General features: G+C 31.1%; 1 protein-coding gene across 1 annotated transcript in view; it reads left to right on the top strand.

The window, feature by feature from the left end:
• Positions 1-3,849: 3,849 nt before the first annotated feature.
• Positions 3,850-15,042, top strand: part of LOC106457660 (THO complex subunit 6 homolog) — a 30,768-nt gene continuing 19,575 nt past the window's right edge. Inside the window, exons 1-3 of the mRNA XM_013917098.2 lie at positions 3,850-3,903; positions 8,114-8,233; positions 12,096-12,172. Coding sequence (XP_013772552.1) covers positions 8,127-8,233; positions 12,096-12,172 — 184 coding nt within the window. The 5' untranslated portion in view covers positions 3,850-3,903; positions 8,114-8,126. The remainder of the gene's footprint in view (positions 3,904-8,113; positions 8,234-12,095; positions 12,173-15,042) is intronic.

Here is a 15,042-nt window from a genome sequence, read left to right as displayed (position 1 = left end):
GCGCGTTAATCTGAGTAGTTACTGTAAATATCTATAGAGCGTGTTAATCTGTGTAGTTAATGTAAATATCTATAGAGCGTGTTAATCTGACTAGTTACTGTAAATATCTATAGAGCGTGTTAATCTGAGTAGTTACTGTAAATATTTATAGAGTGTGTTAATCTGTGTAGTTACTGTAAATATCTATAGAGCATGTTAATCTGTGTAGTTACTGTAAATATCTATAGAGTGTGTTAATCCGTGTAGTTACTATAAATATCCGGAGAGTCTGTTCATGTATTTAGATACTCAAAAAATCTGAAGAGCGTGTTAATCCGGAAGGGCAGGATCAATGTTATCTGATATCATTATTAGGTTTTTGTTAATTGTTATCATTAGATTGTGTATTACCTGTTGTCATTATTAGGTGTACGTTACTTTAGTTGACGTCATTATTGAGTTTGTGTTAACTGTTATCATTATTATGCGGTTGTGTATTAGCTATTGTCTTTATCAGGTCTGCGTTAGCTGATGTCACTATTAGGTTTATGTTAACTGTTATCACTAGTATTAAATTGTGTGTTAGATGTTGTCAATATTGGATATACGTTATCTGATGTCATTAATACATTTATGTTAACTATTATTATTGTTATTAAATTTTGTATTAGATGTTGTCATTATAAGGTCTACGTTAGTTGACGTCATTATTGAGGTTATATTAGCTGTTACTGTTACTCGGTTGTGAATTAGCTGTTGTCATTATTAGGTCTACGTTAAATAACGTCATCATTAGATTTATGTTAACTTCTATCAATATTTTTATGTTGTTTATTATTAGCTGCTGTCATTATTGGCTCTACGTTAAATAACGTCATCATTACATTTATGTTAACTTCTATCAATATTTTATGTTGTGTATTATTAGGTGCTGTCATTATTGGCTCTACGTCATATGACATCATTTTTGAGTTTATGTTAACTGTTATAATTATTATTCGGTTGTGTATTAGTTGTTATCTTTATCAGGTCTACATTATTTTTAGATTGTGTGTTAGCTGTTCTCGTTAATAGTTCTACGCTATATGACGTGATTATTAGATCTTTATTAATTGTTATCATTATTATTAGATTTTGTATTAGCTGTTGTTTTTATTAGGTCTACGTTATATGACGTCAAAATTAGATTTATATTAACGGTTATCATTATTACTACATTATATATTACTTGTTCTTATTATTGGGTCTACGTTACATGACGTCATCATTAGATTTATGTTAATTGTTGTCATTATTTTCCGATTGTGTATTAGCTGTTGCCATTATTGAATCTACGTTATATGACATCATTTTTGAGTTTATGTTAACTGTTATAATTATTATTCGGTTGTGTATTAGTTGTTATCTTTATCAGGTCTACGTTAGTTGATGTCACTAGTAGGATTATGCTAATTGTTTTCAGTATTTTATAATTCTGAAATAGCTGTTGTCATTATTGGGTCTGCTATATATAACGTCTTCATTAGATTTATGTTAACCATTATCAGTATTTTTAGATTATTAGCTGTATAGCTGTTCTCATTAACAGTTCGACGTTATATGACGTGATCGTTAATTTTATTTTAACTGTTATCATTATTACTACATTGTTTATTATCTCTTGTCATTGTTGACTCTACATTATATTACGTCATCATTGGATTTGTATTAACTATTATCATTATTATTAGATTGTGTATTAGCTATTGTTGTTATTGGGTGTACGTTATCTATCGTCATTATTATATTTATTTTAAATATTATCATTATTAGTAGGTTAAGTATTAGCTGTTGACATTAATAGATCTACGTAATATGACGTCATCATTATATTTTATGTTAACTATTATCATTATTATTAGACTGTGTATTAGAGGTTGTTGTTATTGAGTGTACGTTACCTATCGTCATTATTATTGTTACACATCTGCTCGTTTGTTAATTTCCGGTATAAATTATTTCCGAGTAACTTCAGTGATTCAAGTTATTTCTTAATTAAAACTAGTTTATTCTTCCTCGATACAACTTTGTAATACACAGAATTTCCAATCAATACGTTAAACTTAACTACTTTTATAACACACGCTATAAATCACAGTGATTCACACACTTTACTTATTGGTGGCTACAGTTCGCTTGACTCAATTATTTATCTCTTCAGTCTATCTGCCGATCTAACTATATCTCTTCAATCTATCTGCCGATCTATCTATGTCTCTTCAATCGCGCTGGTTTTTCTCGCCAGGCTTATATACTAAAAAAGAGGGCGTCTCGAACAAACTAGAGCTGCCAGGAAAATTCATGATCCTTCAAGAAACTCCAGTGCGCATGCTCCCAGGATCGCGTGACTTCCGTTGTCGTAACACTGCCCCTTCCTTAGTATTGTTCGTCCCGAACAATAACCACTTACATTAAACCAACAATAACTTAATTAAATGTACAGAATTTACAAACACAAAATTAAAATACAACAAACTCTCTTAATTTTACAGGACGTATATTCTTTCATACTGGTCTCTGTCTCATTGGCTTCTGCATAACGTCGGGTTCATTTGCTCCATCAGGAAATGTTCCATTGTCGGAAACAGTCACTTCAGTGATAGTAACTTCATTAACGGCTTCATTGTTTCCCTTCTCTAAACTGGGTAGAGTTTCTTCTTCGACAGTGGCTTTTTCAGGTGACACGTTTTCACCAGTGTCATTTGTTCTGTTGTTCACTTAGTTCCAACTGAAATGTCCTGGACCATGATAACTCTAAAGCTTGTTGGCATGTACCACCTTCGGCTTACATCGCCGACCACATTATATTCAGAAAGTCGCGTCTGAGAGACGATCCACTATGTCATGTGGACCTTCCCATGGAGAAGACAACTTTGGTCTTCCTGGGATTATACAACCACACCTAGTCTCCTGATACAAAGCTGACATCAGTAGATCTCTTATCATTACATAGCTTCATGGAATAAGCAGACGTTTTCAAGTTTGAATGCACTTGATGATGAATATCATCCATCCTTTCAGATAACACTTTCACGAACTCTGACACATTTTCAGGCAACTCTTCATAAGGTGGGTGTCCTGTTATCAGGTCCGCTGGCAACCGAAGTTCTCGACCAAACATCAACTTTGCTGGAGTGTATCCAGTGGCTTCATGCTCTGCTGTCCAATAGGCCATCAACAGTGAAGGGAGTAAGACATCACAGTCATCTTGGCGGCTGTTACAAAACTTTACCAATTCTTGTCTCAGTGTCCTGTTGTACTTTTTTACCATCCCATCAGACTATGGGTGAAGTGGCGTTGATCTCTCTTGTACCCAGGTTTGTTACAGTGCCAGCAAAGTCCCGCAAACTTCTCTGAGCGCTGCCCTTTTCTTGCCTTAAATCCTGATGACTGTACCAACCTTGGTACCTCTGTGCTGGACTTAACGTAGGATTCGAATTCATGAGCTCTGGCCATTGCATCTTGTATAGTAGATGGGTGTGCTTGCTTTACTTGTATCTTCAGTTGTGGACTGTCCAAGGCATATACAAACTGATCCTTCAGCAACAGCTTGAGAACATCGGGTGGTGCAGTTGGATAGGCCTTGTGTGCCATAATTTTCAAGTCCTGTGCCAGGTTTATTACTGATTATATGTCACACATATTCTGGTTCAAAAAATACTTGTAGAAAATGTAAATAATAACACATTCACATTGTTAATCACAGAAAAAACTGTATAGAACATTCTAATTTATTTTTGTCGGTTTATTACTGAAATTCAAACAAAAGTAAAATTTTTGAGTTCTGTGAATATCACTCACGGTATAGAGGGCTCTCGTTTTTAAAGGTATGGCGGCTTACTTTGTATGATACTGATAATAATTAACAGCACGTTTGTGAATTTTGTAAGTTGTAACACAGAAAACTAGGAAAGAAGCAGAAAAAATTACGGCTTGAGTTTTATCATAATTTGAACAAATTTATAGTTTAGATTATAGGTTATTATTTTAACATATATGAATGATACTGATTGTTAAGTTTATTTTAACTGTAATTTTTAACTTGAACTTAAACTTTCAAGTATACTGTATAGTAACTTGATGTTTAATTATAAAATGATTATTGCATTATTTATTCTTACCCTAATTCTGATTTGTAAATGACTTCAATAAAGTTCATAATAGTTACACTTAATCAAATCAATTTACTTCATGTCATAACATTTGTTTTTATACTATAAATTATAGTACCACGACCTCTAATAAGTAAAAATAAAATATCATCAGTATATGATTATGAGTATATCCCAGTTGGCCTGATGAGACCTGGTATTGAGTGAAACTGAAACTTTAAAAGGCCTCATCTGTCATCAGCACTGGATGTTGCATATATAGTGTGATTGACATAGTATCACACATTCGTCTTTACCTTCACTCAGAAGGTTTTATAATAATTGTTAGTACTAATGAATAATGCTAGTACTGTTTATATATTAGTATTACAGCAACAAGTTTTTAAGTGTCAGACTAACTTCTAAAACATTAAAGCTAGTCAGACTTGGGGTGGCCTGAGGAGTAGCCGTATCTATATAACATAGACCATTCACATGAAGGTTTTTAGGGTCACTGAACCCAAATCTGGCATTAGATTTTGTGTTTCTGGCTTCCTCTAAGGATCCTGAGGGCACCATGTTTGAAAACTATTTATACCCCCATTCACAAGGATGCCTGCCTGTGGTACTTGTGTTAAATTTGGTCTCAATAAGGCTTTTTGGGGATAAATACCTCCCCTTGGAGTAGCTGTAGAAGTAATTTGGGGTAATGGAGGCATTTGATTGTTCTCTGTGAATTGTGAGGAGACCTTTTAATTTTGTAGCAGAGCACAGCTATTTTATGTTATTGTATGTTAATTAGAGTTAAATGTACGGCAGTTAAAGATTCAAGAATGGTAAAAATAACTGTCTTATAGTAAGGCATGTAGCAAAAATAATATCTATATTATGTTTATATATATATAATATGCTAACATTATTAATAGGCAAACCATATAGTCAAACTGTGAGATAGATCGTACATATTAACATAACACTAAAGGATAGCAAGGGTCCTTTTAGTCCATCTAGGCTGTCCTATTCATTAAATTACACTAAACCCTTAAAAAAAACTTAAATCCAGCTCTTATCATGCAAATATTTATCAAATTTTTCCCTTAAACTCCCTTCAATTAACTGCATCCACCACATCTGAAGGCAGCTTGTTCCAAGGCCAGTATTTAAAGCTCTTTGTTTGTGGGACATTTGAGTCTTGTAAAGCTCATACTGTAAAATAACGTAATTATTAAAACATCCTTAGTATTTGATAAACTGATTTTTTTAGATCTTTCAATAGACAATCCAAGGTCAAAGGAACATGATAATGCAGTACTTGTGTGTGCACATAGAGCTTTATTTGGCATTAGACTCATGTTACACTTATTAGTTGTCTATCAGTTTGATACTTAAAATATCCTTCTAGCATTTGAAAAGCAAAAATGTTGAAAGTTGTTGCTTTTTATAGTGCTCTATAATGTTAATAAAAAAAATTTGAAATCTTAGAAGTTTCAACAAATATTTTAGTTTGCATTACATTGTTAAGTGATTGAAGGGCTGTGTAGCTTAGTGGCTTCACTCTTTGGACTCGTGGTGAGTTTGAGTCTGGCCTGTTTCATGCTGGTGTGTTCTTGAGCAAGACACTTTACCACACTTGGTTCAGCCTACCCAACTGTATGATGGATATCTGTTGTTGGCTGGAGGTGAACCTGCAATGGACTGCCATCCTGTTCAGGGTAGATGGGCATCATTCTCATCTGCTTGTGCCACTTGAAACCAGAGTTTGATAGCACTGACTCTATGTACCTTGCAAAAGCAATTTGTTTCAATCTCTGCCTCTCAGTGAACTCTTACTGTCTCATTTAAATCTAGTTTTGATTATATGTCATGATGAAAATTTAAACAAAGATACATAAATAAAAAGCTAGTAAGTTTTTTATGTTTTTATTTGTAATTTTGTATCAATTATTTTTTTAATTTTGTGCATTGTAATAATTTTTATCAGCAATATGGTATTTTTTCTACATTAATTCCCATGGTATTATGAACATAACACTGTGTTCTTCACTCTGGTACTTCATTATAAACATTACATTGTGTTCTTTGAACTAGTATTTCATTATGCACATAACATTGTATTTTTTGCACTAGTACTTCATTATGACCATAACATTTCTTTGTTCTAGTATTTCGTTATGAACATAACATTTCTTCTTTGCTCTAGTACTTCACTATGGACATAATATTGTTGTACATGTAACTTTTTGAATTACCTGAACTTTGTTTTAATACAGTTTCTATACATTGCCTGAGTTCTATAAGTGTTCATTTGCCCAAAATAAAACAGTGAAGTTTAGTATGTAAAATTTATACTTAAATATGCAAAATATATAAAGAAATATGATACATAATATTTATTGATTTACTGTGGCATCACCAAGCAACATTAAACATGCTGTTTTATAAACTTAAATGGCAATTATTAAAGCAACCATCTAGTTCTGAACATTTATTAAACAGATAGAAAGGAGATCCAGGATCATTATGTACAAATAATTTAAGATGCCTCTTTGTTATTTAACTTGTAACAAATTTTTAGTGTTTGTAATTGTATGTGTATTACTGTCTGATTATGCTGTGATAAACATCTAATATTTCATAATCATAGTTTAGTTATCCCATCTAGAATGAATGATCTTTTGTTTAATAGATGAAAAAAAAAAGTTAAATCTTCAGAAATCCACAATTTGCCAGTTAAAAATAGTTTTGTTTAGTCCCACATTTCTTTTTCTGTTAATTAAAATATTTATGACCCTATTTTGATTACACAAGTTGTATTATCTTTTTTTATGGATTTCATTTTAGGGCTGAATTACTTGTGTTTTATTTTTCTTCATATTAAAAAGTTTCACCATTGTTTTTTTATGATGTAACAGTCACTATGTAGATGCATAATCATTTTTACAGGGTTGAGTATGTTTTATGTAAATAGTTTTAAATATGTAAATCATCAAATTCTTACATGAAAGCCACAGCCTATATAAAGTCATGATGAAATGATATGTGTCGGAACTGCATATTGACATGTATGGCATTTTTTACATAGTGTGGGGCTTCTGAAAATTGACTGCTTTTGGGAAGTGTCTGTAGCAACCTTTTCTGTACTTAGATTGCGTATTCAGATTGGGAATTTGGAATTTTTAAGACAGGGATATATATATATATATCTTCTCTTCCAGAATGACCTAAATCCCAATTAGTTTGGGGTTGAACAGTATTTTTGTAAGTCAAGAATTTTCACACCTGGATGACTGGCCCAGATGGCAACTGTATAGGATGAGCATGTTTTGTGACAAGGAATTGAACTTGCAACCCTCAGATTGCAAGTCGACTACCCTAACCACTAGACCATGCCAGTCTCAAGATAAGGATATATATCTTTTGTACTTAATAGTATTGAAAAACAAAGGAAAAGTATGACATTTTGTAACATGTGAGAATCCATGAACATAAAGGTAAGTGGCAAAAGCCATCCATATATTCCAAGTAACAGCATGCAACATAATCAAGAAGGATTTTTGTTTGGTAACAAAACCAATAGGATATGGATTCACCAAGACAAGGCTTCCGGTTATACCTCATGTTCAATTGTCACATACTTCAAGCAGTTGGAGAGTAAAACTGGTATTCATTCATGCTCCCATACAAAGACATACTGGTCAAGTTATTGGATGCTGAAAAACAACCATCTTCATACACTAGACAGCTTATGGAAAGCCAACAGGGAGGAATGGTGCATGATGGACATGACAGCCTTATGATGGTATCTTTTGCAGTGGAAACTCTGCTGTAAGGCGATTTTCAAGATACACTTTTGTCATATATTACATGACTAGATGTGGCAACATGGACTGTAAAAACATGTAGAGGCTCCAAAATAATTTTAATATAATGAACTCAACTCTCTGGGTGATCTGTATGTGTTTAAAACATTTATATGTGATTCTAAAAACTATAAATTCTTTCAGGTCATGCAACATTATGGATGCTCTAAAACAACATTATACAATTGTATTCTCTCAAGCCTTTTCACCTTGTGGTAAATATTTAGCAGCTGGAAATAATTATGGAAAAATTGGAGTGTTTAGGTATGTTTCACTTGACTATAATACTCAATCCTTGTGCTGTTCTTAACATTCATACTTACAATACTATCTAATGACTAATGTGTGAATAGCAAATCATGCATTTTTATGGAAATGCCATTGAGAGGGAGATTCAAAGTTTGTTGCAATGAGAGTGCAACTTTGAATTATTTTTTAAAAACCATTTGAACTGCTATTTAACTTATTCTAAAACTTGTAAAATGATAAATTCATTTTTTAAAAGAACAAATTTTATTTAACTTTCCTATGGTTTGTAAATATTTACATAAAAGTATGAAGTAACTGTATTAGCATTTTGAAGATAATATTCACTCATTGAGAAAAAACCTTGAATGAAAGTATTGTGCTGGACTAATCATTTTAGCCCATTATTATGAATCTCGTCAGTCCAAGTTTCACTGTCTAGGGAAGGAATGATGTTAATTATGTGTTACGTATATACACTTCATGTCTTTGTAAAGGATTCTTGAACACTTCAAAAATGTGATTTTTAAGTTAAAAAATTTTTAAATGTGTATATTTTTTAATATAAGCATTCAAAAATGTTTCAAAATAATTGTGATATAAAAACTGCATACTGTTGTTTTAGAATCAGATATAGGAGTATGGTAAATCATCAAATTGATGAAGGCATATAACACTTTGATTCTTTATCATGTTGATTTCTACCTAATCTACTTTATGAATAATTTCAACAATGAAACAGGTATTAAAAATTAAATAAGTGTACTTAACTTTTATCTGTAAACATAATCTAAATATTATAAAATGTATATATATATACTAAATAACTTTTGAATTTTCATATATTTGTTAGAAAATGGTAAAGAGATTTCAAGGTCAAGTTTTTTCTCTTGAAAATATTTAGGATTGTGTATCTATTTTAGGAGTCAAGATATAGTAATATAAATTTTTTACTACTAATATAAATTGTTTTTCTGTCTTTTAAGAATGAAATGTAACTTTTTTTGTTCTATTAGTCAATATACAAATTCAGTTAAGTTTTAGATTATAAGTTTTTATGTGTATTATTTGTAGAAAAATGTGAAAAAAATTCTAATTTTCTCAGAAACTTTCATCCTTTGTATTGCTGCATTATCCTTTGTTTTCGGGTAATTAGAGTTATGTCTGCACTTTTGTAGGAGCCAGTGTTTTCATTTAACTACATTTTTAGCAAAATATTTTCAAAATCTGATGTGAGTGATCCTGTTAACAAACTTAAAATGTACAACACTTTCTAAAATCACAGTTTGAAAGTAGTAGGTTAGGATAGTAAAAAAGGATTAGAGAAACCATAAATTAAAGACAGATCCTTATAAAAAAGAGGGTATACTAAGGTGCAAAACCATGAGCTATAGCAAAGGAAGCTTCTCTTAGGCAACCACAAGCAACAATATCAAATAGTTTTGAAACTCTGGCTGTAGCTGAAGGAAAGAGGGAGAAATAATATGAAGTATTTTTAGTAGGGGATTATAAAATTATCTTGAACATAGATTCTTTTGTAGAGGAGGATACTGAAATAGTGCCTGAATTTGCTAACAGTAAACAGACTTGCAGCAAAGACAAAATGGTTTTTGTTGTGCATATTGGTACATGTATTGCTGGTAATGGAAGATCAAGAGAATTAATAACAAATACAAAGAGCAATTGCAGAATTTTAAGGACAGAAAATGCCATGTTTCCTTTTTAGGAATTATTTCTTGTACTAGATGTAGTCATAAAGTTTTCAGTAGGTATAAATTTTAACAAGGAACTATTGGGAATATGTCTAAATTATCAGATTAATTGGCTTTATTTCTAGGATGGGTTTAGGGTAGATAAGACCAATGTTACTGCAACAGTCTTCAGTCATTTGATAAAGTGTTTGGGGAAGCAATAAGAGATTTCTTTGAGGATTTTTCAAACTAGGATATGTTACAGTTAAGAGTAGTTTTTGACATTAAAAAATAATTTTAACTTGGTCTGTGAAAGATTTGTGATTGTGGTATTCAAATAAAAAGTATCCACAAAAAGTAGGTTCTAGAAATTTTATGCAGAGGGAAAAATGAACATGGACATAAGGAAATTAAACAAACATTTTTTATTCATACACAATGTGAGTGTACTTTTTGACTTACTGGCTTGGTTATATTTCAGTTTTGTATAGGCCTTCCTTAACTGGTTGTGGGGGTAGAACAGGATAAAATGAAAAACCTGTTTACACTGAACAAAAATGAGTTCAAGAATAATGAAGTACCACACAGTTAAATCAGACCAGAGTCCTAGTGAAGTATTCCACATTCCTTACATTACTAACATTAACATTAAATATCTTTTTAAGATAGATAAATCTCCAACTCATACTAAATTGTGCAAGTTTCAGTACCACCTCTTGTTATGAGTATGATCCCACTCCAGAAGGAATTGACACAGAAATAGGGCTAACCATATGAACAAATATTGTTGTTTGTAAATTTTGACTACAGTAGAGGATTAGTGCAACTTTATAACCTTTTAAGATCCAATTTACAAGATGCCACTAAATACTTGCAATTTAGAATAATGTATATGAATAAAGACATATTCTTTATTAGTTACTGAAAAGTAAAATATAGTGATATTTTCAGTCATCACATGATGAATGATTTAAGCTATTTTAAATTAATATTAGGGATAAATGCAGCACAGAATTAATAGCTTTGGTTTGGTCTTTGCAAGTTTTATATCATTGGTATTACTGAGTCATGATTACTATAATTTGAATTTGGGTTTTAAGTTATATGATGGAAACTGTGTAAAAGGGGAGAGAAAATTCATTTGTTTGTCAGAAATAATCTAAATGCTTATGAGAGACATTGTATCTCAGGAGTTGTTAATGTAGTGTGTATGAGTTGTTAAATGGGAAAGGGAAAAATTATTGGCCAATTTTGACTAGTGAGTTCCTTCTTAGAAACTTGTTTATTATGTGTCAGTAATGGAGACTAATCTATAAGCAGTAAGCTTTGCAAGCTTGCTCATGTTACTAAACTGCTAGGTAAGTCCGATACTTTGGAAAAATCTCTTCAATGCAGAAAGCCTTGGCCAGTCTTATTGAGTGGGCTAATCTGGGGAGAATAAGCTTCAATATTGATAAATGTAAAGTGATACATTTAGGTTAGAGAAATTGGGCAGGATTTTATTTTTTGTGAAGAAGAAATATTTAGTGTTGTGGAGAGTGAGAAGAATTTGTGTGATGATTTATAAAATCCTCAAGCCATTGGTTGAATGTTAAGAAATGTTAAAAAAGAACAAATAAAATTTTGTAATATTTACAGAAATTTTAAGTTCAGGAAAAAGGGAGTTATCATCACATTGCATAAAACTTTGATAAGGCCTCAGTTGAAGTATTCTGTTAAGTTTTGGTCAGATGTGTAAAATTATTAGGGGTTTGAATATAATGCTGATGGGAGGCTTCTTGGAGTGTTGAAATGATAAGGCAGTAAATGAAATCATATATATATATATTTGAGAAGATAAGTATAAGGTGTATAAGACCTGGTTCAAGCTATTATTAGGCAGTTGCTTTTTCTCTCAAGTAGAAGTTTTAATTTGTGGAATGATTTGCCAGCTGGTGGTGTGTGTGCTGGTAATTTGAATTCTTTTATGTTTTTGTTGGATAATTTTATGGATTCACAGGGTTATATTGTGGTTGTCCTTGGGTCATTGTTGGTTGACCCTCAATAGGCCAAATGGTCTTCTGTTACCTAATTTTATTTTTTGTTCTTATAAATCAGATTATTACTGAACTCCATCAATTTAACGTTTTTGGAATGATGCACTTAAGACATTACTAAACTTGATGAAATGATATTTTTGAATTTTCTAGTTTATCAGGATTTTTGAATGAAGAAGAAAATAGCTATCCAAAACATGAAAGTAAATTTCCTGTTTGTACTTTGCAAGGTAAGTTTGGAGCTTAAGATTTAATACACATGCAAAGAATTCTCAATGTTTCATCTATATGCACACACACTTGAAAATGGAGTTTGAGTTACATACAGTGTAACAAAGTGTACTTTAATAGGAAAAAGAAAACAAATTTGGATGTAAATAATTATGAAAATGACAGTTTATTACATAATTTCAGACATGTGCAAAACATTTTCAATTTCATAAACACATGATAGGAAATATAGTTTTACTCTACATAATAAGACTCACGATCCATCCATTGCTTAACATATTTTGTCAATAAACTCTAAATTTGTTTTTCTAAATTTAAAATATTCTTTTCATAAATGGAAAATTGGTAAGGATTTTTATAAAACTTATTACAAATGCTTCTGTGTTAAACACACTGTAAATACAAAAATGAACTCTTGCTATAAACTGAGTGCAGACAGTAAATGAATGATTGAAACAAAATTATTATCTAAATCCCATTCATCTGTTTGCTGAAATAATAAATGGTTCATAGATATGATCTAAGTTATGTTCATGCAGCTGTTTGTAATTTTGTAAGCAATTTTACAATGTGTATACAACTTTATTTAACTATATAAATGGTCTCTAAACTTTTCAAATGTAGTTAATTATTTTAGTAATCTTCAATGTTAGAACACTTGAAGCCATGGTTGGATTATCATAGAGCTTGAACAAGTTGCAAGTTTTTGAGGAAATAAAACTTAATATAGAAATTTTTGAAGGTATATAGCTGTGGATCTTTAGAAAATTTCTATATTTATATGTTTAACAATTGCTCCACCTTGTCAGAAGCAGCCTGGAATATTACCTAAGTTATGGTAAATTGATTAATAAATTTGAATTATCTTGTTAGAAAAATTTACGAAATTGCAAACGACCCAATAACTAGAATTTTTGTCTTTAACTTCTGATTTGACATTTGTTATATACTTCAGTTCAGTTACTTTTCTGTGCTAGCTCTTGGTATGTCCACTTATTTATCATACAATAGTAACAAAAAATATATACGGAAGTGTAAACTGATTGAACCAGATCTATTAGAAACAAATTTTTACTAAGACAAGTGATATTTGGTATTCCCAACAAATGTGTTTACTAAGAAGTAAGCATTTTAGTCGTGGTCCTACCTTGCTTTTTTGAAAATATCGAGATATTAATTAAAACACATGAATCATTTCATTTGTTTCATATTTTTATGAGACACCAGCAAAAATAGAATAAATTCCTAATAATTGGAAATTAAAGTAATATCCTGTTGTCTTAAACTTTAACAATAAACATCTCGCCTAGAATTTAGGTCCAGATCACAGTATTGTGTGATTGGGAGAATGATATTGTTGGCTTTTTTAGTCAAAACAATCAGGTTGAGTAACTTTAATGTTTATAACAGTATCAGAAGTATTGGTTGACAAATAATGATTAATGTATTAAAGGAACATTTCATATATACTAGGACTGCTGGTGACAAAAATAGTTAGATTAATCATAATAACTATTTAGTCTTGCTCAATTAAACGAAAAGTTTCTTTCCATTGAGATTTGACTAATTGGTTCAGAAACATTACCTGCTAAGTTCAGTAGAGTTATGAGATTATAAACACCTAGTCTCAAGAAAGCAACATCTTTTTTTACAAGAAAATGCTAGTGTTTACCAGATGTTAGTTGAAGCTACAGTTTTTAACATATAATACGTTCATATTAAAAGGCATGTTACAGTTTATTGATTCATGAATGAAAGCAACGAAGGAGACATTTCAGGCATGTATAAGACTGTATTGCATCAGCACTGTTATTTTATAGCTCATTGATGGTACATTTGTATTACTCGAGATGATTTTAGTGATCACATTAAAAAAAGTTATTTAAAATCAAAGATCCATATTTTACACAGCTTGTTATAAATCCAAATTTGATAATTATTTGTAGAAGTAGATACAAAGTATAAAAAAAAGATTTTCAGAAAGTCATTTTTGTTCTGAAATGATTAAACAAATATTATCACTTTGATTCTCTATAGGTTTGATTATGTTATACTAAAATGTTTTTGAGTATGCATATCATCAAGTCATGACAAACACACTAACAGTTGAATGGCTTGCATCAGAACTACATTTTGGCATTGTTTGATGTTTCATAGGTAGTACGATGGCACTAAAAATTGATAACTTTTTGGAAATGTATGTAATAGTCCTTTCTGGCTAATCATACATTTACATCATAAAGATAAGTTCAAATCAGGGATTTAGAGATATCCCTTGGACTTATTTACATTGGAAAACAAAGGAATATAGATAACTTGAGGAATCAGGACCATAGTAAGCAAAGTGGAACAGGTTAGAATCCAAGCACACAAAGATTAGTAACAATAGCTAACTACATGCCCAACCAGCAGTATACAATATAATCAAGAAGAGTCTCCATAGTGGTCAGTTCACTGAATGCAGCACACATGGATTTCTTAATAATTGGACTGTGGAAATGATACTAGGAATCCATTGTCCTCAAATATTAAATAGCTCATGGAAACCTGTAGAGAAGAGGGGTATGGCTAAACATGACAGTCTTACAACAGAACCTTTTGCAACATAAATTATGACATACAATAAAGTATGGCCATTGCTAAAATTGACAGTCATTAGATAGAGCATAGCAACATTAGACTATAATGACATGGTGACATTGTTTTAATGTAATGCAATGCACTCAACTTCTGTGTATGTATATATATATATATATATATATATATATATATAAGTACTACGAAACCTACTGTGTAGTAGGAAGAGTATAAGTAAAAATAGTAGTAGGGTAAAGGTAGTTATGACTAAACTTACGTTAGGTTTAATTAA

Source organism: Limulus polyphemus, unplaced genomic scaffold (assembly GCF_000517525.1).
Source record: "Limulus polyphemus unplaced genomic scaffold, Limulus_polyphemus-2.1.2 Scaffold358, whole genome shotgun sequence".
NCBI lineage: Eukaryota > Metazoa > Arthropoda > Merostomata > Xiphosura > Limulidae > Limulus > Limulus polyphemus.
The sequence above is the reverse complement of the archived record's forward strand: the minus strand, read 5'-3'. Positions and strand labels throughout refer to the sequence as shown.